Consider the following 22,878-nt stretch of genomic DNA (forward strand, 5'->3'; position numbering starts at 1 on the left):
AAAACTAAAAATAAATTTGTAAAGAGTCACAACACTAATTGATATGTCCTGTTTTTCTCTTTTACTTTCCTTTTATATTTTCCATGAACTTTGCAGATGTGTCATGGAAATTAAAGTTGTGAAGGGCTTTGGCGGACTTGACGAAACGGGCTAACCTCATATTTTCTTAGTTGGGCTTCCAAAGTATATTTTCAGCATTATCCTCATTTTATAGATTATGGTCTTGTAAATCTAACAAATAAGAGTTGACCTTGTTTCAATAATTTGAATAAGAAAATGGAGGACCCAAAATATAAGCTGCCCGAGCTAAGACCATGGAATGGAGTTACTTTCCTATCACAAAGTATTCTGCATTAACACAAGATTCGGAAAAGAACCGCACCCTAAGAGGTGTGATTTACACAGCCTGCCCTAATGCAAATATTAGTGATTGTTTAATTCTGTGACTCGAGTCCGTGATATATTAATCACACAAAAACAACTTTACCGTTATTTTTCATATTTAAATGCCAATGTTTTGTTTTGCTTTTCCCCTAAAAAATGTAGAGAAAAGATTTTCCCTCATCCGCGCTCCTTTTTGGCTTTGTTCTCTCTCGAGATTTTCTTCACTTTCTCTCAACCATGTGAATTCGAATTTTTTTGTAGTCTATATACCAACATTTATGATATTACTCAGCTCTCCTATTATGTATAATATGAGGTAATATGTGTGCTCATTTGAAAGGAATTGATAAAAGAATAAATTGCCATATGTCATTTGCCTACATTTTCTTAAAACCTTATGTCATCTCCTTCCGTTCCTTTCTCTATTTTTAAGCAATATGTCCATTTATTCAACCCTACCCCGTAATATAATTCTCTTTTTCTGTCTAACTTTGATAATACACACACCCTCTCTCTCTCCTATTTATATGATTGAGATTTGAGCGTAGAGCTTCAGAAGAAAAAGAATACAACATGCCACATAAATTGGGATAAAGAAAATACTCCATCTGTTCTACTTTATTTGACACTTTGTTCTTATTAGTATGTTTTAAAAAGAATCACATATTTTTATATTTTCTTAAGAAAAAATTATTATATTCATACAAATATTATGATACTTTTAAAATTAAAATCTTATATTTACATAAATATTATGGTATATTTAAAATAGATTCTTTATAAAGTTTTCGTTTCTTTCTCTGCATCAAACTATCAAACTAGGGAGTAATAGTTAAAAAAAGAAAAGAAAGAAAGTCCAAACTAATTGTTAGTATGGGACCCAATGCCCTTTTTTTTCTTCTAATCATCTAAAGGTGTAAAACCATAATACAAACCCCAAAAAACCCTCCCATCATTTTGTACTCTCTCTCTCACACATTCACACACTAACTCCCACTCTGTCACCATCCGGTACCGATTCCGGTTGCCGGTCACCTCCGGACCCACAATGGTACACACGTGCCATTGCTCACCATCTACGTTCCTCCTTGCACGTGCCACTTCGCAGACTATCTCTATCTCTTTCTTTCTTTCTTTATATCCTAGTGGTCTTATTAGTCTGTGTGGTGCAACAAATAAAAGCTAGAGAGAGAAAAACCCAAGTTAAAGAGAGAAACTCACAAACACTTTGTCAAAAATTCTTCTCAAAATCCTCAAGATCAAACCTGAAAAATCCCAGTTTTTTGCTTCTTACATTTGAGCCCTTTTTTCCTCCCTTTTTGTTTTTTTTTTACCATAAATATACACATACAATTAAAGTATAGTTTTTTTATAACTTTGGTATCATCTAGTTATGAGAATCAGGAAGCGTTTTCCTCCTCCTTCAGAATCAGATCCCCAACTCAATAGGCCAGTAGTGGTGCAACAACTGAAACGTGAGATAAATCCGTTCCAAGAAACAACAAAGAACGAATTTTTACCGTCTGATCTTCCAAATCTAACTATTTCACAGCCGTCTGATCAACCGGCGGTTTCTAGGGGCAAAGCAACGAGTTGGGTTTTCTTTGGTGGCAATAGTAATCAACAGAAAATGAAAGAAAAGGTGAGTTATTATTTGTTTGGTTGGTAAAAATATTGCTATTATTATCATATATGCATCCTAAAATAAGCCTAATTATTTTATCGAGAATTGCACTGTCTTTCTATCTGTCCTTTTGTTTTCTTTAAAATGGAGTTTCGCACCCAAAGAACTTTGCCTGTGATGTATAGTGTTATTATTTTCTTACTATTATCTGTTCTTTTTTTGGATGTGATTTGATTTGCAGGATGTGGAAGCTGAAGATGAGAAATTATGGAGAGAGAAAGAGAAGAGTTTTGGTAGTAATGACAATGATAACAAGTAAGAATATAATGCATAAAAAAGAAAAGTTAAAAATTACCTTTATTTCTTTCATGAATTCTTCTATGATAGTAAAAAAAAGGTGAATAATACGAGGAAACAAGAAATATTACTGTAACTGGAAAATACTGTTTAGGTTTGTTTTAGCTTTGGCTATAATATGTAGCTACGATACCTTCCTATCCAATGATTCAATTTCCCATCTCATCTAATCCATTTGTTTTTGTGTTGTCTTGCATTTTTCCATCTTTTGTTTTGTTTTTTTCTCCCCTATAAATTTTAACATGGTCCCCATTTATATTAAAAAACACATCACGCGGAAAATTCTGATTGTTGCACTGTGCACTTTCCTTTTGTAATTTGGGAACTCACGAACTTTTCTGGATCTTCTTGTTCTTGCTTGTTCTCAGTAAGCAAATCTTTTCAACAACTCCACAACTAGGTTCTTTGCTTCCACAGCCATCATCTTCACCTGATCTAGGTAAATCTTCAATATTACTTATCCCACACGGACTCTCTAAAATATGTTGTCGCACTCGTGTGGATCTTCCAAAATGCGTTATTTTAAAAGGATCCGACATGCACTTTGCTATATTTGGAGAGTCCGAGCAACATAGCTTATCCTACCATCAAGATTAATGCTTCATCAAAGGTATTTACTACTACTATTCTTCTTTTTATGCTATAATAATATTGAACATGCATATGTATAGTAGATGGGAGATGGTGTGAAGGAGATAAAGTAATTCCATTCAAAAAGAGAAGAGACAGCTACAACCACACAAGCAATATTAACACAATAGAGGCTAAGATGAAGTCAAAGAATTACAAGAAATGCCCACAAGAAAATGGCCAAGAGGAGAAAGAGGGGGAAAATGGACTAATTACTAAAGAGGGTTTTGGTGTAAATAAGAAGAACAAAAGAGGGAGTGTTATATTAGAGGGATCAAGGTGCAGTCGTGTAAACGGGAGAGGATGGAGATGTTGCCAACAAACCCTTGTGGGTTATTCATTGTGTGAACATCATTTGGGAAAAGGAAGACTTAGAAGCATGACTAGTGTTCAAAATGCGAAGAAGAAGAAAGAAGAAGAAAAAAAGGAGAATCCTTTGTCAAATGATAATATGGAAGGTCATGATTATGGTGAAGATGATAAGAAAAAGCCATTAATGAAGAAGATGAAAAAGCTTAGAGTGGTGAAAGCTAGATCTTTAAGCAGTCTACTTGGTCAAACAGACAATGTAGTTGCAGCATTTGTAGTTGATAATATTAAGAAAGACTAGCAAATGAAGACAATCGGATATCATTTCATGTACTCAGAAGCTATATGATGTTCGATCCTCCAAATATATTGTCGCACTTGTGTCAAAGTTCTTCAAAGATTTTGCATTTTGGAAGAATACCGACATAAATGTGGCGAGATTTTTAGAGGATTCAAGCAACATAACTGGGAAGAGTTGGAAGTCATAGTTAAGCTTATTGTATATCTACAATTTGTTGTGTGTTTTTCTTTAAGACGGAGCTAAGGAATTTTGCTCATAGTATGTTCTTTAATTGCATGAATTTTGTCCATTTGCTAGCTTTAATGTTCTCTTACTCTTTTTGGAGCTACTCTTGGGTATAGCTTAAAGATTGATTTATGCAATTGCGACAAGCTAGCCACCACATTTGTGATTCCTTAATGTTGTTATAATAACAATAACTTTATCATCAATAAAGGAAAGAAATGTGCACATACTTAGTTGCTCACATGTGATGAATATTTTTATTGAGAGAATACATTAGCGACATCTATGGTCAATTTGATTCGTGGACAATTCCACTCAAGTTCTTGAAGTACTCTTTTGTATATATTTTGACATTTCAAACTTTCAAAGACAGTGCTATATATATATATTTAGTAATACTAATTCTTTAGTTTATGCATCTTTTGAAAGAAAAAAAATCAGGTGCACATTATGTAAAAAACTTTTCTTAATATAACTTCGAGACGTTGACGATAATTTAATCCTCGATTATGATAGTGCTAAGGTAATGTTTATTCTTCGTGAAGTATGCGTCTTGCAATGGCATCTTGTTATGTATATGTCACTAGTGGCCAAGCCACATGGTTACAAGGTGGTCAACTGACCTCCCTTCGTCGAAAAATTACACTATGTATATAAGTAAAATATTACGTTTTAGAGGTATATAACACATATTGAACACCCTTTGTCAGGAATATTTTTTCACTTATTTCAAATTTGAATACCCTTGAGAAAATTCCTAGTTTCGCCAGTGGGATTAATACCATACGGAAAAGCAATTATCGTACCTCCTCCTCTAGTTTCATGCATCAAGATTATTACCTGCTCCATATTCTTATGTTTACTTTCATTGCTAGACCACAAAGGGTTCTGGGTGGATCGATAGGATCCCTCCATTGTTAACCAATGCTTTCGGGTTCGAGTACTGAATAAGGGTTTTTGTTTTTTGGTAAGGAGCACTGCTCCCTTTAATGGACCTTACACCGAGCGAATTTGGATAGCCAGAATCCCAATGCGAATGCTCGACACCGGGTGGAAAATTAGAAGAAGAAGAAGAAAAAAAAGGACTTTCAATGCTAGGGAATTTATTACTTTGACATAGTATAGCAACGAAAGAGCATGTTCTAAAATCAATTGAATCAAGTTCAATGTTGGAAGTGAATTTGTCTTCTTTTTCAGTTTATATATGAACCCACACCACTCCTTATGAACAGTTAATTTTAGACTTTTAGTTTACAAATAACTTTATAGTGTAAAACATCTTAATATTGTAAGCGTATAAAAATTAAAGCCATTTTAGATAGGACGTCAATTTGTGATGTTATTAGATCTTTCTGTTACAAAATATTTCGAAGGAAGCACACGCAGGGGCAAAGCCAGTGAAGGAGTTACGGGTTAATTCGAATCCAATAGTTTTAATTTAGATTTTATATATGTGTTCAAAATCCACTAAATACGTAAAAAAAAATAGATTTTAAAAATAACCGAGTTGAATCTTGAATCAGATTTCGTAAAGTTCAAATCTTGAATCCGGCTTACACGGACAAAATAAGATAACAAAAACTTCTGTCTCTAGAGTACTATTGTGGCCGTTAATTTATAAAAGAATTAACCTCCACATGGTATGGACAACTAAAGCATCTGCTTTTCTAGAGTATTTTCAAACCTTGTTTTTATGCATGTGTTTCCTCAAACCACTCAGTTGAGGCGCATTGCAGCTCATGTCCCAGTCCCACAATCTAAAAACTTCAGTTTGGTTTGTCTCGATCTGCCGTGGATGGAAATGAGGCAAGTGCTATTTTAATCTTGTATGAAACTTTCTTGTAGATTTCATTCTTAAACAATGAAAGTATGTCAAATTATTTAAGTATCTTTTGTAATGACCTATAATATAATGGCAATGGCACAACAGGAGTATCCAGTATGTAGTTAAAAGGCCATACTTCATAGTTGGACTTGGGACGACCTGAGTCCGGACTAGACTGCTCTAGGTGTGTTATATCGTTCTTGTTCTTTTTCTTGGTGATGTGTTCCTGACCTTAATTAGTGAAGTCGTGTCTCAAGCATTTTGAAAAACAATTGATTAGAGCGCTCAAAGCAAGCATAAGCTCGGGTATTTGGGATATTAGATTTCATCAATGTCACAGTCAACTATTAGCATTTTCATCTATTTGGTCCGAGTAAAAATTAAAAAGAATCAGACTAGAGCATATTAAGAGGCGTCTTGTAAATCTAAAATAAAATTATATTTCTAACTTAAACGTTTAGATCACACACCAATTAAGATTTTCTTTATATAAATATTCTCTAATTAGTAGTTTATGAAGGAAAAAAAAGGATTACTGGTCGTCAACAACGTCTTCTCTAAGAGCTCACCAACGTTGAAATAATCATTTTGACGAAAGACCAATCCTACACAATGGCAATATGTTTCTTTTAGATATTTTGTCGAGTCAAATATTCTTGTGTTCTCCTAATAAATTGGGAGATTCTAATTACAACTACTACTATTAATTATCAAGCATCCCCAAAACATTGCCTTCAGAAATTAAAAGGACAAACGTAACAGATGGGACGGGTAGAGCAAAAGAGAAAGAGAAAGAGAAAAAGAACAAAAGGAGAAAGCAATACAACAAGAAAACACAGTATTATTTTAACAATGTGAGAGTCATAAGAGTTGGCTAGCTAGCTTAACAATCTAAGCTTTTACAAGGGCAATTGATCGAGCCTTAAACCCTATTATATAAGGGTCTAAACAATCTCTTGCACCAATATTCTTGAACTGTACGTGACTGAAATTTTCAAATTATTTTGCGCATTTATACGCGTATTTGAGTGTAAAAGATGCAAGGAGGTTGTCGCTAGCTCCTCCTTCCTAAGTAGGCTTCAACTCTTTTATTCTCAGTTTATTTTCGTCTTTTCTGAAAACTGGTCATTTAATCACACCTCGATCTTACATTACTATTTCCACCATCTTCATTATCGTTTTAGGGATGGCACATCAACCTGTCCCCTAGCTATTTTTCTGCCATTTAACGACCAAATGTCAGGTTAATTTAATATGAAAGAAATGAAAGAACATAAAATGGAGCTTAACTTCTATACACAGACAATGACACATAATTAAATTACCAGCCACCTACGAGAAAACTTATAGGTAATTGTCAACAATAAGTGAAATTATTAACAACCAGCTATAAATAGGTTAGATAACACTAAAAAAAAAATTCTTTGCATTGTTACTGCATATAATTAGTTAAAGATTGTTGTTTTTTTCTTTTTTCTTGTGCCAGTTTAATGACCAAACATCTGGTATAATTTGAAAGACATGTACGTACGAGGTTTATTAGAAAGTCCAACTCCAAGCTGTTGTTTGCTGGTGGTGTCATGTGCAAGCTGCACGCAACCAAATTGCCTTTCTGGCTAACAGGTAAGATGATGGCATTCCAAAAGGATTCCAACCACAATACAAGAAAGAGTCCATTGGGAGTTTTGGACCCCATATATATAACACGAAAAAAAGTGGTAAGCATGGGGTCACAATAGTTAGATAAGCTTTTGTTTTTCTTTTTTTCTTTTTGATTTCTTATCCGGTGATTGATATCCCCATTGGGTTTCCGTCTAATCCAAATTTGCGTTGCGCAAGATTCACTATGCAAGGTCCATTAAAGGAAAAGTGCTCTCTATCCTAATTTTTTTTAAGTCTCGAATTTAAGACCGTTAAATGTAAGGGATCATATTCATGTATTGCAGATTAAATAAACTTAGGTTGCATGATGACTAGATTTATGATTGAACAAAAAATGGTTTGCCCAAATGGGACCATAATTTGTTGGCCTTTCATATTCGACCCAGCTACCCACTCACGCCCTGGCATTACGCTAATTTTCTTTTTCACCTTTTAGGTATTTTCGACCTGGTCTCGAGAAATACTATGTTTATTTTTTCCTTGTTAACTAGGCTACTAAAATTTGGTCTATTAACTTTGGCCTTTGTACTGGCATCGATCACATTTTCAACGTCGCAACTTACGACATAGAGATCATATATTCATATCCCTAATTCAGAAGACCAGTGGTGGTTTATTGGAATGATGCTTAATTAAATTGAATTTTGTGTCATTAGTGTGTCTTTTTGCTATCCTATATTTCCGATCTTATTTTATATAGTTAGTAACTTAGTACATAGCACTAGAGAGCAACAAACTGACGTTTTTTAGTTTACCATTGATTTTGTCTTGGAATTTTGCAGAACTTAAATGCCATGCCCTTCTAAATATTGTCTGGGGCTCTCCCTAAAATGGTTCACCACCGTGGTAATTAATCAATTAAATGATTAATAAAGGAAGAAGAGGTTAAACTATATGTGTCATGACCAAAAAAGAGTTGTACGTGTCAGCCAAATGTCAACTTATATAGATAATGGTAAATATCAACAAAAGATTTCATTTGATAGATTAGAGGTGAAGGGCAAAAACTAGTTCTCGCGAACATTTTTGTTGCCAAAATTTAACGAATGGCGAAATTGCTCAAACTAGAGGCAGGTGCGTCTTTGTAATTTTCTAACGTTATTCATAATGCTTCTTTTATTGTCCTATTATCTCTTTTTGAGCTGAAAATGACCACCCATTATCAAGAATCCAGCAAAAGCATTGACAATGTTAATTTTCTACTTGTTTATATTTGTAGCTTTTTTTCTTGGGTGGTTTGCTATTTGAATCTACTGTACTAAGTCTTCATTGGGCCAGGCCAGACGCACTCTTAAGCTAGCAGAAACTTTATTATCTTGTTGCTAAGATATATGATTCTTTATGTATTGCAACCTTTGGTTTTTATGTGAAGTAAAAAAGGCAATATGTAGCTAGTTCTTGGTCAGAATTCTTCTCTCAAGTTAATTATCACTGCTCCTGTCTCCTGCAAAAGTTTTGTTTAATGAAGTATGTATACTCCTTTGTCAAACTGCTGTCACTTAAGTGCATAGTTCTCAGACATTTAAATTGGGTCCTTTTAGCTGTCATTGCAGCAGATGTTTGCCCTGTTCATATGTATTCTGCAAGTAAGTGTAAATTGGCAGCTCTTTAACTATCTTTCTGCTTCCACATGCGCAACTCCGATCCCCCATTTTAAAAGCAAGAAAAGGGAGAAAAACAAAGATTTTTAAGTAGTAGTACACCTATTTGGTATACAGAGGATGTATTGCCCGCTTTAAGTACTGTCCATTATATATGTGGTGCTGACATTGAAAAGATTGAGAATGTTGTTGATCGCTTTATTGAAGGACATCCAAGGATTATAGAAGTTTTGCACATTTAGTTTGTTAAAAGAAATAACTTGAGGTAACTGTAAATGATGTTACCTTTTGAAAGTATCCAAAGATGATCCAGAGGTAACTGTAAATGATGTTACACACACACACACACACACACATGTATGTATGTATGTATGTATGTATGTATGTATCTTGATATATTTTTGTGAACTAAGCAGTATACCTAATCTGATTTTGTCATAATCTATGATGATATACTATGTATCTGTTCATATATGAGTGTGCTTTCCTTAATTCCTTAAAATATCACTGCAGATCAACATACACTTTCTCTTTAATTTGCTGAACAAACTTGGAGATCTTTAATACTATAATGTTGATCGAAATCTTGGAATGACGATGCTGCAGTTGATAGATTTCAAGAAGGCATCAAATTAGTGCAATCCCTTAAACTAAATCCCGAAATAATTAGCCTTGAAAAACGGGTAATACAGTCAAACCTCTCTATAACAACCTCATTTTTTCGAATCTTTTGGTTGTTATAGCGAAGCGTTGTTATAGAGAACAAATATTATAACATAGCATGAAAATTAGTTCCTTATATAACTTGACTTTTATAATTAATGACTATTATATAGCGATTCTGTTATAGAGAGATCTGACTATATTCATTTGTTCAAATTTTCTTCTATGCGTATAAGTATTCACCCTAAGGTATATATGTCGCAAAGTTCAGTTCAGAGGCAACCTAAGATAAATTTCACTGTAAATGCATTAGAAATAAGTGATAGATGCTAACAAATTTTCTTAGTAATACGCCTATTGGCAAGTCAATATATTCTTGTCTTCCAAAATTTCACCATCTTGTGCATTTACCACTTAATACTGGAGAATCTCTACACTTAGTTCCATTGTGTGTAGTTGCTTTGCTATTACAGTATCCTTATCACCAGTTTGACAATCATATTAAAATTCTTTTTGTGCAAAAGCCATTGGAGGTTTCAGAACTATTTTAAAAAGTTTAGTGTGGTTCTCAAACTATATATGGCACATGATTTTTTTAAGTCATATATAGCAATGAAGCTACTGCGACTAATTCTACCGTTTAAAAGGGATATGTGTCATATTCATGACAAAAGGGGATGGGTGCCTAATTCAATATAATAGGATTTTTACTCAAATAAATAATTAGAATTGAAGAAAACATAAAATTCAACTTAACCTCTGGAGACTTTATCCATCAGTTGAAAACTAGTTTGAAGTTTGAGCGAAAGTGAGTTAAGTTTATCTATTAAACATTTCCCTCTTATATTTGTCTGTAAAGTATTTAGAAGTCTCTACTAACTATAAACTATTGATTTACAAATAATACCGTTGGAACATTCTATGGTATTGACCTAAGATATATTTGAAAAAGAGTTAGTCTTGATAATCCTCTAGTTAGACTTTTCTCAAGATAAAACCTCAAATGTCATAATTCAACCCTTTTGGTTGGAAAAAATATTTATCCTCACGTAATATTTACACCAAATCAAGTAATTTAATTAGAAGAGATGACAAATTAAAGTGAACATTATGTCCATGAACTCTCTCTCTCTCTCTCTAGCTTTCTTTGGATTAGTATTTCTTGATAAGCAAGGGACTGTGAGAAAAGTATTACTTAACAAACATGCAGCGCAACACCAAGCTTAAAATAAGAAAGTGGAAACGCCTAGGAAGTTACTTCTTAATTCAAGTCAAACGTTTTGATCAAATCACTTGAAAGTTTCTCCATAAAATGGAGAAATTATCACCTCCTTTGTTTCAACTGAGAATTTTCTGTCCTGCACTAACAGATCATTTCCTTCTTAATTCAATTTTTCATAGAGATTTCCAAGTCCAATTCTTTCCCTATATACTTGCCATATTGAAGCATAAAACATAAGTTTTGTGACATGTTAATATGTTTTATCTAAGCAAGATTAGTTATTTAACCTCCCTTGTTTATCTTTTGATCATATTCACACTTTTCTTGCAAAGATCTTTGGTTATTAGGGTGGATTGCCTGAGTTTCAGCTACGCAAATTTCCCCAAGCAAACCGAAAATGATTTCATCACTACTGATAATTCCTTCATAGGATTGAATGCTGCTATGCAAGTAACAGGCGATGCTCGTGGAGCTTCTATCACAAACTTATCAGGAAGAATATGGTATTCACAGCCTCTCAAGCTATGGAATCGAAAGAAGGACATCACAACATCGTTTAATTCCACGTTTGTGATTAATATCACTCCTCAGAGTAATCCATGGGGTGAAGGATTAGCTTTCATATTGACAAAGGAAAGTGGTCTTGATTTTATACCAGATAATAGTGATGGACAATGGCTTGGAATTGTGAATGCAAGTACAAATGGATCTTTATCAAACAACATTTTTGCAGTTGAATTTGACACAAGGAAAAGTGACTTTGAAGATCTTGATGATAATCATGTTGGCATTGACATAAACAGCATCTACTCTATCAATCAAGCTTCTTTAACCGACCGTGGTGTTAATCTTTCACGAGCTGTTGATGTTATAGCAAGTGTTCAGTATAATGGAGAATCAAAGATCTTGAATGTTTATGCATTCATGAGTAATCAGACTGGGGATGTTAACGCGATAAATCCCATCATTTCCATGCCTCTTGATCTTTCTAGCTATCTTCCCGAGGATGTTTTCGTGGGATTTTCAGCTTCAACTGGGATATATACTCAGCTGAATTGCATAAAAGCATGGAATTTTACAAGCATAGAAATTGGTAATGATAATGATGTTAGCCTATTATGGTTGTGGATCTTGATACCAATAATATCGGTTCTGGTTATGTTTCTTGTTGGGGGTTTTATATATTTCACCTGGAGGAGGAAAAAGAAGAGGATGCAAGTGTTAGACCAAGATGAGAAAATAGAGATACAGATTCGGAGTTCAGCTACTGCACCAGAGAGATTCCAGTTAAAGGACTTGAAACGAGGGACCGGGAACTTTGATCCCAGGAACATTCTTGGAAGAGGAGGATGTGGAGTAGTGTTCAAAGGGTTATTAGCTGATAAACAGGTAGCTGTGAAGAGATTCTTTAGAGATTCAAGTCAAGGGGCAAAAGATCTCATAGCAGAAGTCACAACTATTGGCAATCTCCACCACAAAAACCTTGTCAAATTGATAGGATGGTGCTATGAAAGCAATGAACTCCTTGTGGTGTATGAGTTCATGCCAAATGGGAGCTTAGAAAAGTTGATATTTTGGGAAGAAAAAGGTGAAATCAGAGAAGGGTTGAGCTTGAGTTGGGAAAAAAGGCATGTCATTATCTGTGGCATCGCTCAAGCACTGGATTATCTGCATAATGGGTGCGCGAAAAGAGTACTTCATAGGGACATAAAAGCCAGCAACATCATGCTTGACTCAGAACTCAACGCTCGGCTGGGAGATTTTGGATTGGCTCGGACAGTTCAAGTGAGTGGAATGACTCACCATTCGACGAAAGAGATAGCTGGAACTCTTGGCTATATGGCTCCAGAAAGTTTCCTTATAGGCCGAGCAACAGTTGAGACAGATGTCTTTGCATTTGGAGTTCTCATTCTTGAAGTTGCCTGTGGTCGAAAACCTGGAAACCAAAATGAGGAGAATATCTACAGCAACAGAATCATTGAATATGTATGGGATCTCTATAAGATTGAAAGGATCGTTGATGCCATAGATGTTCGATTGGATAGAGATTTTGATGAAGGGCAAGCTGAATGTGTGTTAATATTAGGATTAGCTTGTTGCCATCCAAATCCATATGAAAGGCCAAGCATGAAAACTGCTTTACAGATTCTTACAGGGGAATCAGTTCTACCAATTATTCCTGCTGAGAAACCTGCATTTGTATGGCCAGCTAGAGCTCCGTCGTCGAATGAAGCTGCAGGTGACTCTCTTATGGAAGGCCAACTTACACCAATTACAGTTCTCAGTGGCAGATGATAACTTCTATGCCTTAGGTTTATCTGATTGGACTGCAGATTCTGAGGAACCTCAACTATGTTCAAACTTAAAATGCTCATATAATGTGTTGTCAAAGCAGCTAACTATTTAGGAGGCAAAATATACTTGTAAATTTCGCATTAGCAAGGCAAGAATGTTGCCTTTCTCTTTTGTGTTTGTTCCTTTTGTGTGTCTGTGTGTGTATTGGAAAGAAAAGGTTCATTCTTCAGAGAGAAATGCTTCTGCAACACGAAAGACCCTCGGCTCAAAACGACGAAGAGAGAAGTGCTTCTGCACCGTAAATAATTCTCATTTTAGATAAGGACATAGTCCACTTAAACATTTATCATCTGTTTGTTCATATATATCAACCAAATCTGTTATTCTCAAACAGATTTTAAACTGCTCCACTCATTTCCTTATTAATTTTGGGCAAGTCATCATAACTGAAAACTATTTCTCAAGATCATCAATAACTGTTATACCAAAGATTCTTCACATTGTCCATATGTCAGTGTATGTAAGTTAAATCCTTGCCGAAATTCACTGATATCAAGCAAATCAGACTAATGGATTAATCCATTTCGGCAAGTAAAAACTGAAAACAAAAAGTAGCCACTAGATGAGTCACTGCTATAAAACACAAATGATCTACGAAGCCACAAAGACATTAAGAAAACTACACAATTAATCACTAGAAGATCCATCATCATCTTCATGCTCTGCCACAACCTTCTCGAGGAAACTCTTTCGTACTCCATCCAAAACAGCTTCTCTGGATTGTTCATTCTTTCTACGTCCATCATTTAGTACAGGATCCGATTGGCAGAGTGTTAGTGCAACACCTAAAACCGAATAGATGAAGAGCAATCATACCAACTGACAAGCCAGCAAATAGTATTAAAAGAAGCAATTTTTTACCAGAACAATTTGATAAAAGCAAACTTAATACCTGATAAAACACTAGAAAAGAAAACACTAGAACCGTGCACAAAGACGAAAAGTTGCTATAGAAATACATGTGGAAATAACTCGCCGAAAATGGTTAGATGCAGCAGACAAAACCTTCCTGAAAACAGGGTAAGGTCCAAATTTGTCTTTAAAATGCAGGCAAACTTAGCAAAAGAGCAGCTACCAACATAACCAAGAAATCGATGAAGATTAATAGTCATGTCTTATATTGTGCACACCTCTATTTTCACCAAATGTTTTATATAAGAGAAAATATATGCGTTACAACATCTATAGGAATTCAAGAGATACTCAATCTTTGTCTAGAAATGAATAGGCAAAAAGAGGTAACAGGTGAAAATTTCCCAAAAGAATGTCAGACGTCAAGAACGTTTTGAACGTGAATGGGCATATTTCCACCTAATACATTTGTGCCAACTAAATGTAAGACACTTGAAAGAATATCACCTATCAATCAGCCATGCTAGTAGCTGCACCTTATTAATCTAGTCAGCCTAAAGAATCCAGTAATCTCTAGCCTTTCATCTTTCTGCACAATGCATGCACAACTATATAAAATGAAGTTCCCTTTCTCTTTCACACTTGTAATAATAAAAATAAAGCCTCACTTCTCAGGACCATGCTTAGTGCAAAGAAATGAAACTTGCCAGTCATGCGTAAATGACAAAGTAGCAGAATACATCAAGTATGAAATTGCTGGAATGTGAAAAGAAAGATGACAATTCTTTTAGCCAGTCCTCTGTTAGATGTTTGACTTCAGTGCATCAAAAAGATAGAAAGAAAGAGAAGGGCAGGGGAAGGAGGTGGGGGACAGACATAATGAGAACATACCTTCAGGTGTGCATCTCCGACCAAAATTGTGAAGTCCAACATAGTTTGACTTCAGTGCGCCATTCTTGTACACCAAAACAGTAGGAAGATTACGATCTGGGTAGTTTGGGATGCAATCTGTAGAGATAATTTTGACAAATTTTGTTGCAGGATATCTCGTTGCCAGTTCTTCTAAGCATTGCAACAGTATCTGACATCCTGAATATCTATCAAAGAGAGACGTCAACAAAGGACAGACACAGGGTTAAAATTAAAGAAAGAAAAGTTGAAAAGTACTGAAAAAACATACTTGAAGCTCGAACGGATAACTAAATAAAGAGATGAACGTATTAATTACCCATCCTTATAAAGAAGCACAACCACCCAAATATCTTCTGGAGCTTGTGAAACCTCCCGCACAAAATCTGATCCAGAAATTGGTAACACTGCTCCAAATCGTGCAATCTTAGCAGCTTCTCTTATCTCAGCCAACCTCTTCTTCCTATAGCATTTGAAAACAAGAAGAAAAAAAATACAAGAACCGCTCAACTTCAACTCAATTCTCAAGCTTAATCGTCATTCTTTATAGTGCCCTCCGAGCTTCTAACTTCACGATAGCTTGATAAGCACATATATATTTCTAATCAAATGCGATAAAGCTAAGAATATCCGATTAAACGTTTGTCTTTGATGGTGAACGTCCTTTTTTTTGGGGGGTTGGGGGTTTGTTGTGGGGGGGGGGGGGGGGATAGGGGGGGATACTTTAATAGGGAATGTCCATAGTCTACACTTTATTCAACTTCCAGAAAAACTAAGTGTTTTTTCCATTTTCTCTTAGGAGTGGAAAAAACAGTCGGTGCCACCAACCTTCTAACTCATTGGAAACTGAAGAACCTGAATACTGGACTAAGATGACATGAAGGGAGAGTACGCTTCTACGTTTACAATGAAGAAGATTGAATTAATCCAGAAATGAAATGACTCAACAAACCTAGTTGGAGCATCATTGTGAACAATGATTTGGAGTTTATTCCACTTGCGACTCATATCTTTAGCCAAGAGTACTTACGTTTCTTTCTTCTCAGGATTTCCTTTTTCCTTTTTTTTCGGTGGGGAAAGGGTAAATGATAAGTGTATGTCATAAATCATTTTTATTTTGGGAGCTTTATTCTTGGATTTTAGTGTAGAATACTTTGAGTTACCAGTTGTAGACAAGTCCTAAACAAGTTATTTTCCTCATATTTTACTTTCTGCTCGGACTGTTCTGCTCCACCCTTTTATCCTAGTAAAACGACTGTGATAATGCTTTCCTTAGTAATTCTCTTTCAACTAGAAGCTCAGAAATCAAATTTATTACAAACCAAAGGACAACTATGATCCCTACAAGAACAAACATCACTATGGTGATATCATGCATTCAAAAGAAATATCTTTCAACTAAGGATGTCAATGAATTCAATGAAAAAAATTTCTTCGTTAAGACTAATGATTCCTCCTTTCCGTCTTAAGAGGGTCTACTAACAGCAGCCCAAAATATGTTAGGATCGAAATAATCAGGTGGCATGCGGAAGCTAGTAAAACAAACATTGAAGACGATAAATCAGTTAACAAATGAGAATATATCAAAAGAGACACAAACATTTAATGTTGTTCGATCAATTTGACTTACGTCCACATGAGGAGATAAACAATCCACTGTATAAAAGATAGTACAAAATATTGAGAGAACAAACTCACAAAGAGACACTAATGAACTGAAAAAAAGGAAGGCACTTGAACTGATTTCTTTTTTAATATCCTAAAGGGATCTTTCAGGAGCAACCCAAAAGAATAATTAAGGAATCAAGTATACAACAACAACATACCCGCATTATCACAAACCGTGGGGTCGGGGAGATAACCTATCTGGATGGAGAGGTTGTTTCCAATAGACCTCGGTTTAATATCCTAAAGGGGTCTTTCAGGAGCGATCCAAAAGAATAATTAAGGAATCAAAGTGCGAAAATTGAAAATAAAAAAAAGGGGAAGAAGGGCGAAACCTGTATTCTTGGAGGAAGCGATCGTCGTTGAGTTGGGGATCATCTTCAAGTTCATCAAGTTCATCTTGGGTTTTGTCGCCGATCCAATTTTTGTCTTTAGGCTTGCAAGTTTCAGGAGTAAAAGGTGGGCGCTTAAAAGCCGGGGGTTTTGGAGGGAGATTTCCAAGCTTCCTTTGAATGTCATCCCATTGTGTTGAAGCTCCTTCTACATCCTTGTACATGAAATGGTAATCCCCCATTTTATTAAATCTTCTTCTTCTTCTCTCTCTCTCACACACAAAGAAACACACAGTGGTGTGCTGTTTATACTAGGAGAGTAGTCCGTTTCGCGGAGTTTCTCAAATCTTCTGTTACTTTGTCCGGAAAAAACTGTCGTCGGGACTCGGGCTACTGCTTCTGTTAAGAGAAAATAGCACTGAGACCCCTTGACTGTTTTGGAAAATGTAAAATGGTCCTTGAACATAATTGTTGGGTAATTGGTTCTCGGAATCTTTGGCGAAATTAAGGTAAAAATTGTGTGGGGCGCCCTATTTGGTCACCCCTTTTTAACTTATACCCATTTTGTTTTTTCGTTTGCATTCATACCTATTTTTTTGTTAAAAGTATTTTAAAAAGTTGATTTTGCCCTTCTTTAATAAAAGACTATTGACAAACTGTAGGACAAAAACTTAAGCATGTTTAGGCTGAAGTTTTAACAAATAAACTAAAAAACTTCAACTTGTTTAGACTGAAGTTTTGAATAAAACTCAGGACAAAACCGTAGACTACATTACAAAACTTCAGCATGTTTTGGTATGAAATTTTAGCAAATGAACTAAATAACTTCAGCATGCATTAGCAAAAACTCTTTAGAAAATTACATGCTGCAAGACAAAAACTTATGCATGTTTAGTCTGAAGTTTTAGCAAATGAACTAAAAATTTCAGCATGTTTAGTCTGAAATTTTAGTAAATGAACTAAATAACTTCAGTATGTTTTGTCTGAAGTTTTAGCAAATGAACTAAATAACTTCAACATGTATTAGTAAAAACTCATTAGAAAATTGCATACTACAAGACAAAAACTTAAGCGTGTTTAGTCTGAAATTTTAGCAAATGAACTAAAAAACTTAAGCATGTTTAGTCTGAAGTTTTAGCAAATGAACTAAATAACTTAAGCATCTTTAGTCTGAAGTTTTAGCAAATAAACTAAATAACTTAAGCATGTTTAGTCTGAAATTTTAGCAAATAAACTAAATAACTCCAGCATGTTTAGTATGAAATTTTAGCAAATGAACTAAATAACTTCAGCAGGAGATCGTTTTATATGTTTTATCAAGGATGTAATTGTCATATTATTACGGATTTTTTGTGAGATAGCTACCAAATCAATAATTTTAAAAAATAGGGTATAGGTTAAAAGGTGGCACAAATATAGGGTACGGCTGCAAATCCCCTAAATTAAGGTGATGCACCTTTTTAAATTAATATTTTGGCACTATTAAAAAAATTTGAGAAAATAGTCCTACATCAGAATTTCTAAGCACGCTGCTTAGAATTTTAAAACACGTTGGTCAGAATTTTGAAGCACCTGAAATGCTAACAATCACCAAAATTTTCAGCTACAATACAAAAAGTTTTGTTGATCACTCACAATTTGGTAGCCAATTGCACAAAATATGGCAATCGTCAGAATTTTGTGATGATCATCATAACTAATGAAATTATGGCAATTGTCAGAATTCTAACGAATAGCACAAGACTTGCCTAAGAAATTCTGACCAGCGTGTTTCAAAATTCTGACAGGAGACTATTTTCTCAACACTTCTTAGCGGGGTCAAAATTTAAATGATGGCACCAAATGATCCTATTTGTCCTAATCGCTTGCTCAAAAGAATTCTTTTTTTATAAGAATCATGTCGGACCAGCTTGTTTGCACCTCGACTATTCCATAGGTCATTTGTTACCTTCTATCAGTACATATACGAATGTACTGAATACCTCTGTCCACCAAGGCTCAAAAGAACATGCAGTTCTTTACGATATAATTGATTATAACATAAGGTAGTTGGATTGGTGCTGATTTAGATTTTGGAAAAGAGATTGAGATTAATTATGGGATAATATGTTTGGAACAATCTCTTGAGAAAGTAATTTTAAAGAATTTTTGTGTAACTTTTATGTGAAAATCTACTATTGAATTTTTTTTTTTTTTTTCTTTTTGAAAACAATCTATACGATTTACGAAAAGTTATCAAGTACTGGAGCTAATATGGAGATTCAATTACTGGGGTCCTTAGGGTGGGTTATTAAGAGGTATTAATTTGAGTAATAAATTTTAAGATGGGGCTTTTAAAATCAAAAATAAGAAAAAGGCTTGGGGGCTCAAGATGAAGCCACGTGTAACAGGAAGGCTGGGGTCCAGGGGTCTGTTTGATGGAGGGGTAAATTGTTTTAAATGGATAACGGTAGGGGTAAAAAGTGTCGAATAGTATGACGAAGGATACCTATAACTAATATTCGATAGCAGAGGAAGCCCTTTTCTGTTTCTTATTTGGATATCAAAAAAATTGAGACCAAGAGAATATATAAAATGAATTGACAAGCTCCTTATCCATATACCAAATCACAACATCATTTCACATACAACTCTATATAAAAATATTAATTGTAAATTGACTCTTAACATGAACTGCTTGCTTTTTCATACCAACAATGACCGAATATCTGAGATTGACTCGGATAAAGGGATAGAAACAAAAATAATCAAAAGGAAATACAAATGAGAAGCATATTATATGCAATCAATAGACGCGGTGCTGCTCTCAAAATGAAAGTTTGTATATTTCTTCTGTTTCTCTTTCTCGGAATGCTGTATTTAGAAGCATTTTCTGTGAACAATTGAAGGTCCAGATTCATCATACTCTGCCTTAGCGATCCACATCTGTAATTGGGGGAAAAATCCATAAGTAAATTATCATGCGCCGCCTTGACAAATGTTCATCACATTCAGTTTAAAGAACTAAGCATTTAGCATAAACTACTGCTCAGCATTTGTTCTCAGATAACTGGCATTTTTTCTCTAAATTAATATTGACAATGGTGTGATGAGATAGTGGATAAGCCTTTAAGATTTGCAAATATGAAATGAAGCAGACTGCAAAAGGTAAAGAGATCCTGATTTTGCATACCTGCTGGAATGTGCTGAGAGAGGCCAAAATAGATCCTCCAATCCAAACACTGTACTTCCTCTCAGGTGGGGCGACAACCTTGATCTTCATGCTACTTGGAGCTAATGCTGTAATTTCCTTGCTCATCCTATCAGCAATGCCCGGGAACATTGTGGTACCACCGCTAAGGACAATATTTCCATACAGATCCTTCCTGATATCAACGTCACACTTCATAATGGAATTGTATGTGGTTTCGTGAATTCCAGCAGCTTCCATTCCGATCATTGATGGTTGGAACAGAACTTCTGGGCAGCGGAATCTCTCAGCGCCAATGGTGATAACTTGTCCATCAGGCAGCTCGTAGCTCTTCTCCACGGATGAGCTGGTCTTTGCTGTTTCAAGTTCTTGTTCATAGTCAAGAGCAATGTAAGCCAACTTCTCCTTCACATCCCTAACAATTTCCCGCTCGGCCGTGGTGGTGAATGAGTAGCCTCGTTCTGTGAGAATCTTCATGAGGTGATCTGTGAGATCACGCCCTGCCAGATCAAGACGCAGGATTGCGTGTGGGAGGGCATAACCTTCGTAGATGGGAACTGTGTGGCTGACACCATCACCAGAGTCCAGCACAATTCCTGGCATCAAAACGCACAGGATTCAACATAATGTTTGGGCCAAAAAATCATTCTCAAACTTCATAACAAGAGATGGATTCAAGCACTACATACACATACTTAAAAGTGGTTGACTGAAGACAAAGCTTACCAGTTGTACGTCCACTGGCATAGAGGGAAAGAACAGCCTGAATGGCGACATACATAGCAGGGGCGTTGAAGGTTTCAAACATGATCTGAGTCATCTTTTCTCGATTGGCCTTTGGATTAAGAGGAGCTTCTGTGAGGAGAACAGGGTGTTCTTCTGGAGCCACACGAAGTTCATTGTAGAAGGTGTGATGCCAAATTTTTCTCCATATCATCCCAATTGCTAACGATTCCGTGTTCAATTGGATACTTCAAAGTCAAAATACCCCTTTTGGATTGAGCCTCATCACCAACATAAGCATCCTTCTGGCCCATGCCAACCATCACACCAGTGTGACGAGGGCGTCCCACAATGCTAGGGAACACAGCCCTTGGAGCATCATCTCCGGCAAATCCAGCCTAACAATTTTAGGACACAATTAACAGTCAGCGTTTCAGATCAAATAAGGATAATGTTGTCTTTAATGTCACCAAAACATTCAGTAGAGACGAGTGAAACATTGTAATTACCTTAACCATTCCAGTTCCATTATCACAGACAAGAGGCTGAATTTCCTCACCTTCTGCCATCTTTTACTCTCTGGAAATAAAAAAGACTATATTTATGCTAATAAACTGAAAACATATAAGGATCTCATACAATATAGAAGATCAAACACCACAATAAGTGAAAAAGGAAATCCTAATATATAGAACAATAGCATCAAAATATGTTTAACTTCTTTTATCTCTACTGGTTCTGAATCTATTATTCCTAAAATACTCAAACAGGTATTGCATTAAATCATATGATATGAATCTATTCAGTCTAATTGCACAAATCCTGTGGCTAAATAAGCAAATCAAATTCACATGCATAAAAGCTTAACGCTTATAGCTGAGATTATGAAATGCTTTAAAGACAACCTCATATTATCACTTTATATGATCTCGGATACCTGCACGTATATTTTGAAAAACCAATGAAATGGGCACATATGAAACATAGATCAGACTCTGTCCATCAATTCTTGGCATTTTCCTTTTTGATGTGAAAATAATTTCATTGAATATAAAGACCAACAGAACTGCCATTGAGGTGCATGCCTAATCAATTGTATATCTTTGAATAACCAGCCACGGGTACAATTCTCAAAGACTAGATTGTTTTCCCCTAATACACAGCCAGATATGGAGAAGATGGAAGAACAGATATAAGGAATTAGATCCACAAAATGAAAGGAAAAGAAAAATCAAACCAAAAAGTAATGTAAATAAAATTAGATCAAGCTTTTGACATTTCACTCAAATGGAGGAACCCATTTGCAGATCCAAAAGTCTTCAACAGTAAAAGTTTAATCAAAATCCAGCAAAGGGTGAATCCAGGATTTGAACTTTATAAATTCGAGTTCGAAATTATACGATAGGTCTGATGAACCCATCACATATACACTACATCCGCACCTGATATTCAGCACAATAAATGAACAAACAAAAAAGATAAAAATCACATACACTACTAAATTAATGATCAATCCAAAGGACACTCAAAAAAAAAATTCTCCAAATAATCAATCTTTAATGAGAAAGAAATCAAGAATCCAAAGTAAAGTTTGTACCTTTAATGGATTTTTCCAATATGGTATTTGTTGCTGATGGCTAATATTATTCCCTGTTCTTTGTTTTGAAAGGGGAGAAGTGAGCAAATGAAATATGAGCTTAAATGAGCCTCAAATTCAATTTCTGTTGAGGAGGAGTTCGTTGGTTATCATTATATCACAACTGAGTGGACCTCATGACAGCATCATTTTCATGGTGGATATAGCTGTCTCACTTTTGCATTTCTTTCTTGACAGATTTACCCCTAACCTTTTCATTTAAACTCCAATAATTAATTTTTTATTTTTTATTTTTGTGGGAAGAGGGAAACCGCAGCCGCTACAATCTCTGTCACAGCCTCTGTCCTTCGGGTGAGCACTTTGTGCGCACTGGGTAAACCTCATTGTGTAATAGCCTGCAAATCACACAGGGTATGTAAACCGTACTAGGCAAGACCTGTGCGACAGGCTCA

General features: G+C 35.3%; 4 protein-coding genes across 7 annotated transcripts; 2 read left to right on the forward strand and 2 right to left on the reverse strand.

The window, feature by feature from the left end:
• The first annotated feature begins 1,389 nt into the window (after positions 1-1,389).
• LOC107809074 (uncharacterized) lies at positions 1,390-3,880 on the forward strand. Of its 2 annotated transcripts, none has more exons than XM_016633668.2 (4): positions 1,390-2,026; positions 2,250-2,323; positions 2,734-2,804; positions 3,037-3,880. In XM_016633668.2, the coding sequence occupies exons 1-4, from the start codon at positions 1,778-1,780 to the stop codon at positions 3,603-3,605; spliced, it is 963 nt and encodes a 320-aa protein (XP_016489154.1). In that variant the 5' UTR covers positions 1,390-1,777; the 3' UTR covers positions 3,606-3,880. The 2 variants fall into 2 exon arrangements, with proteins under 2 accessions (XP_016489154.1, XP_016489155.1); XM_016633669.2 differs by having other exon boundaries at positions 1,395-2,026; positions 3,040-3,880.
• A 4,423-nt stretch (positions 3,881-8,303) lies between these two features.
• On the forward strand, positions 8,304-13,454 carry LOC107809071 (putative L-type lectin-domain containing receptor kinase S.5). 2 transcript variants are annotated; one of them, XM_016633665.2, is made up of 2 exons: positions 8,304-8,391; positions 11,234-13,454. In XM_016633665.2, the coding sequence occupies exons 1-2, from the start codon at positions 8,364-8,366 to the stop codon at positions 13,096-13,098; spliced, it is 1,893 nt and encodes a 630-aa protein (XP_016489151.1). In that variant the 5' UTR covers positions 8,304-8,363; the 3' UTR covers positions 13,099-13,454. The 2 variants fall into 2 exon arrangements, with proteins under 2 accessions (XP_016489151.1, XP_016489150.1); XM_016633664.2 differs by lacking the exon at positions 8,304-8,391 and having other exon boundaries at positions 8,402-13,454.
• Positions 13,455-13,541: 87 nt separating this feature from the next.
• Positions 13,542-17,341, reverse strand: LOC107809072 (uncharacterized). Of its 2 annotated transcripts, XR_001653319.2 has the most exons (5): positions 16,920-17,341; positions 15,239-15,382; positions 14,902-15,107; positions 14,051-14,167; positions 13,818-13,943 (listed from the first exon to the last, which is right to left on the reverse strand). XR_001653319.2 is itself a non-coding variant. In XM_016633666.2 (4 exons), exons 1-4 carry the CDS (start codon positions 17,156-17,158, stop codon positions 13,786-13,788), a joined length of 747 nt encoding a protein of 248 aa, XP_016489152.1. In that variant the 5' UTR covers positions 17,159-17,334; the 3' UTR covers positions 13,542-13,785. The 2 variants fall into 2 exon arrangements, 1 of the variants encoding a protein (XP_016489152.1); XM_016633666.2 differs by lacking the exon at positions 14,051-14,167 and having other exon boundaries at positions 13,542-13,943; positions 16,920-17,334.
• Positions 17,342-19,486: 2,145 nt separating this feature from the next.
• LOC107809070 (actin) lies at positions 19,487-22,528 on the reverse strand. The gene is given in 6 exon segments (XM_016633663.2): positions 19,487-19,841; positions 20,089-20,702; positions 20,833-21,031; positions 21,033-21,227; positions 21,339-21,424; positions 22,427-22,528. Coding segments are annotated over 5 exon segments (1,134 nt in total). The 5' UTR covers positions 21,399-21,424; positions 22,427-22,528; the 3' UTR covers positions 19,487-19,775.
• Positions 22,529-22,878: the final 350 nt, after the last annotated feature.

Source organism: Nicotiana tabacum, chromosome 24 (assembly GCF_000715075.1).
Source record: "Nicotiana tabacum cultivar K326 chromosome 24, ASM71507v2, whole genome shotgun sequence".
Taxonomy (NCBI): domain Eukaryota; kingdom Viridiplantae; phylum Streptophyta; class Magnoliopsida; order Solanales; family Solanaceae; genus Nicotiana; species Nicotiana tabacum.

Bases quoted from the DNA above. Each gene is read 5' to 3' on its own strand.
- LOC107809074 (XM_016633668.2), top strand. From the start codon at position 1,778: ATGAGAATCAGGAAGCGTTTTCCTCCTCCTTCAGAATCAGATCCCCAA. The intron at 2,027-2,249 runs GTGAGTTATTAT...TTTGATTTGCAG, and splicing joins AACAGAAAATGAAAGAAAAG to GATGTGGAAGCTGAAGATGA. The intron at 2,324-2,733 runs GTAAGAATATAA...GCTTGTTCTCAG, and splicing joins AGTAATGACAATGATAACAA to TAAGCAAATCTTTTCAACAA.
- LOC107809071 (XM_016633664.2), top strand. From the start codon at position 11,059: ATGTTTTATCTAAGCAAGATTAGTTATTTAACCTCCCTTGTTTATCTT.
- LOC107809072 (XM_016633666.2), bottom strand. From the start codon at position 17,158: ATGGGGGATTACCATTTCATGTACAAGGATGTAGAAGGAGCTTCAACA. The intron at 15,108-15,238 runs GTAATTAATACG...TCTCTTTGATAG, and splicing joins GTGCTTCTTTATAAGGATGG to ATATTCAGGATGTCAGATAC. The intron at 13,944-14,901 runs GTATGTTCTCAT...ATTCGGTTTTAG, and splicing joins TCGGAGATGCACACCTGAAG to GTGTTGCACTAACACTCTGC.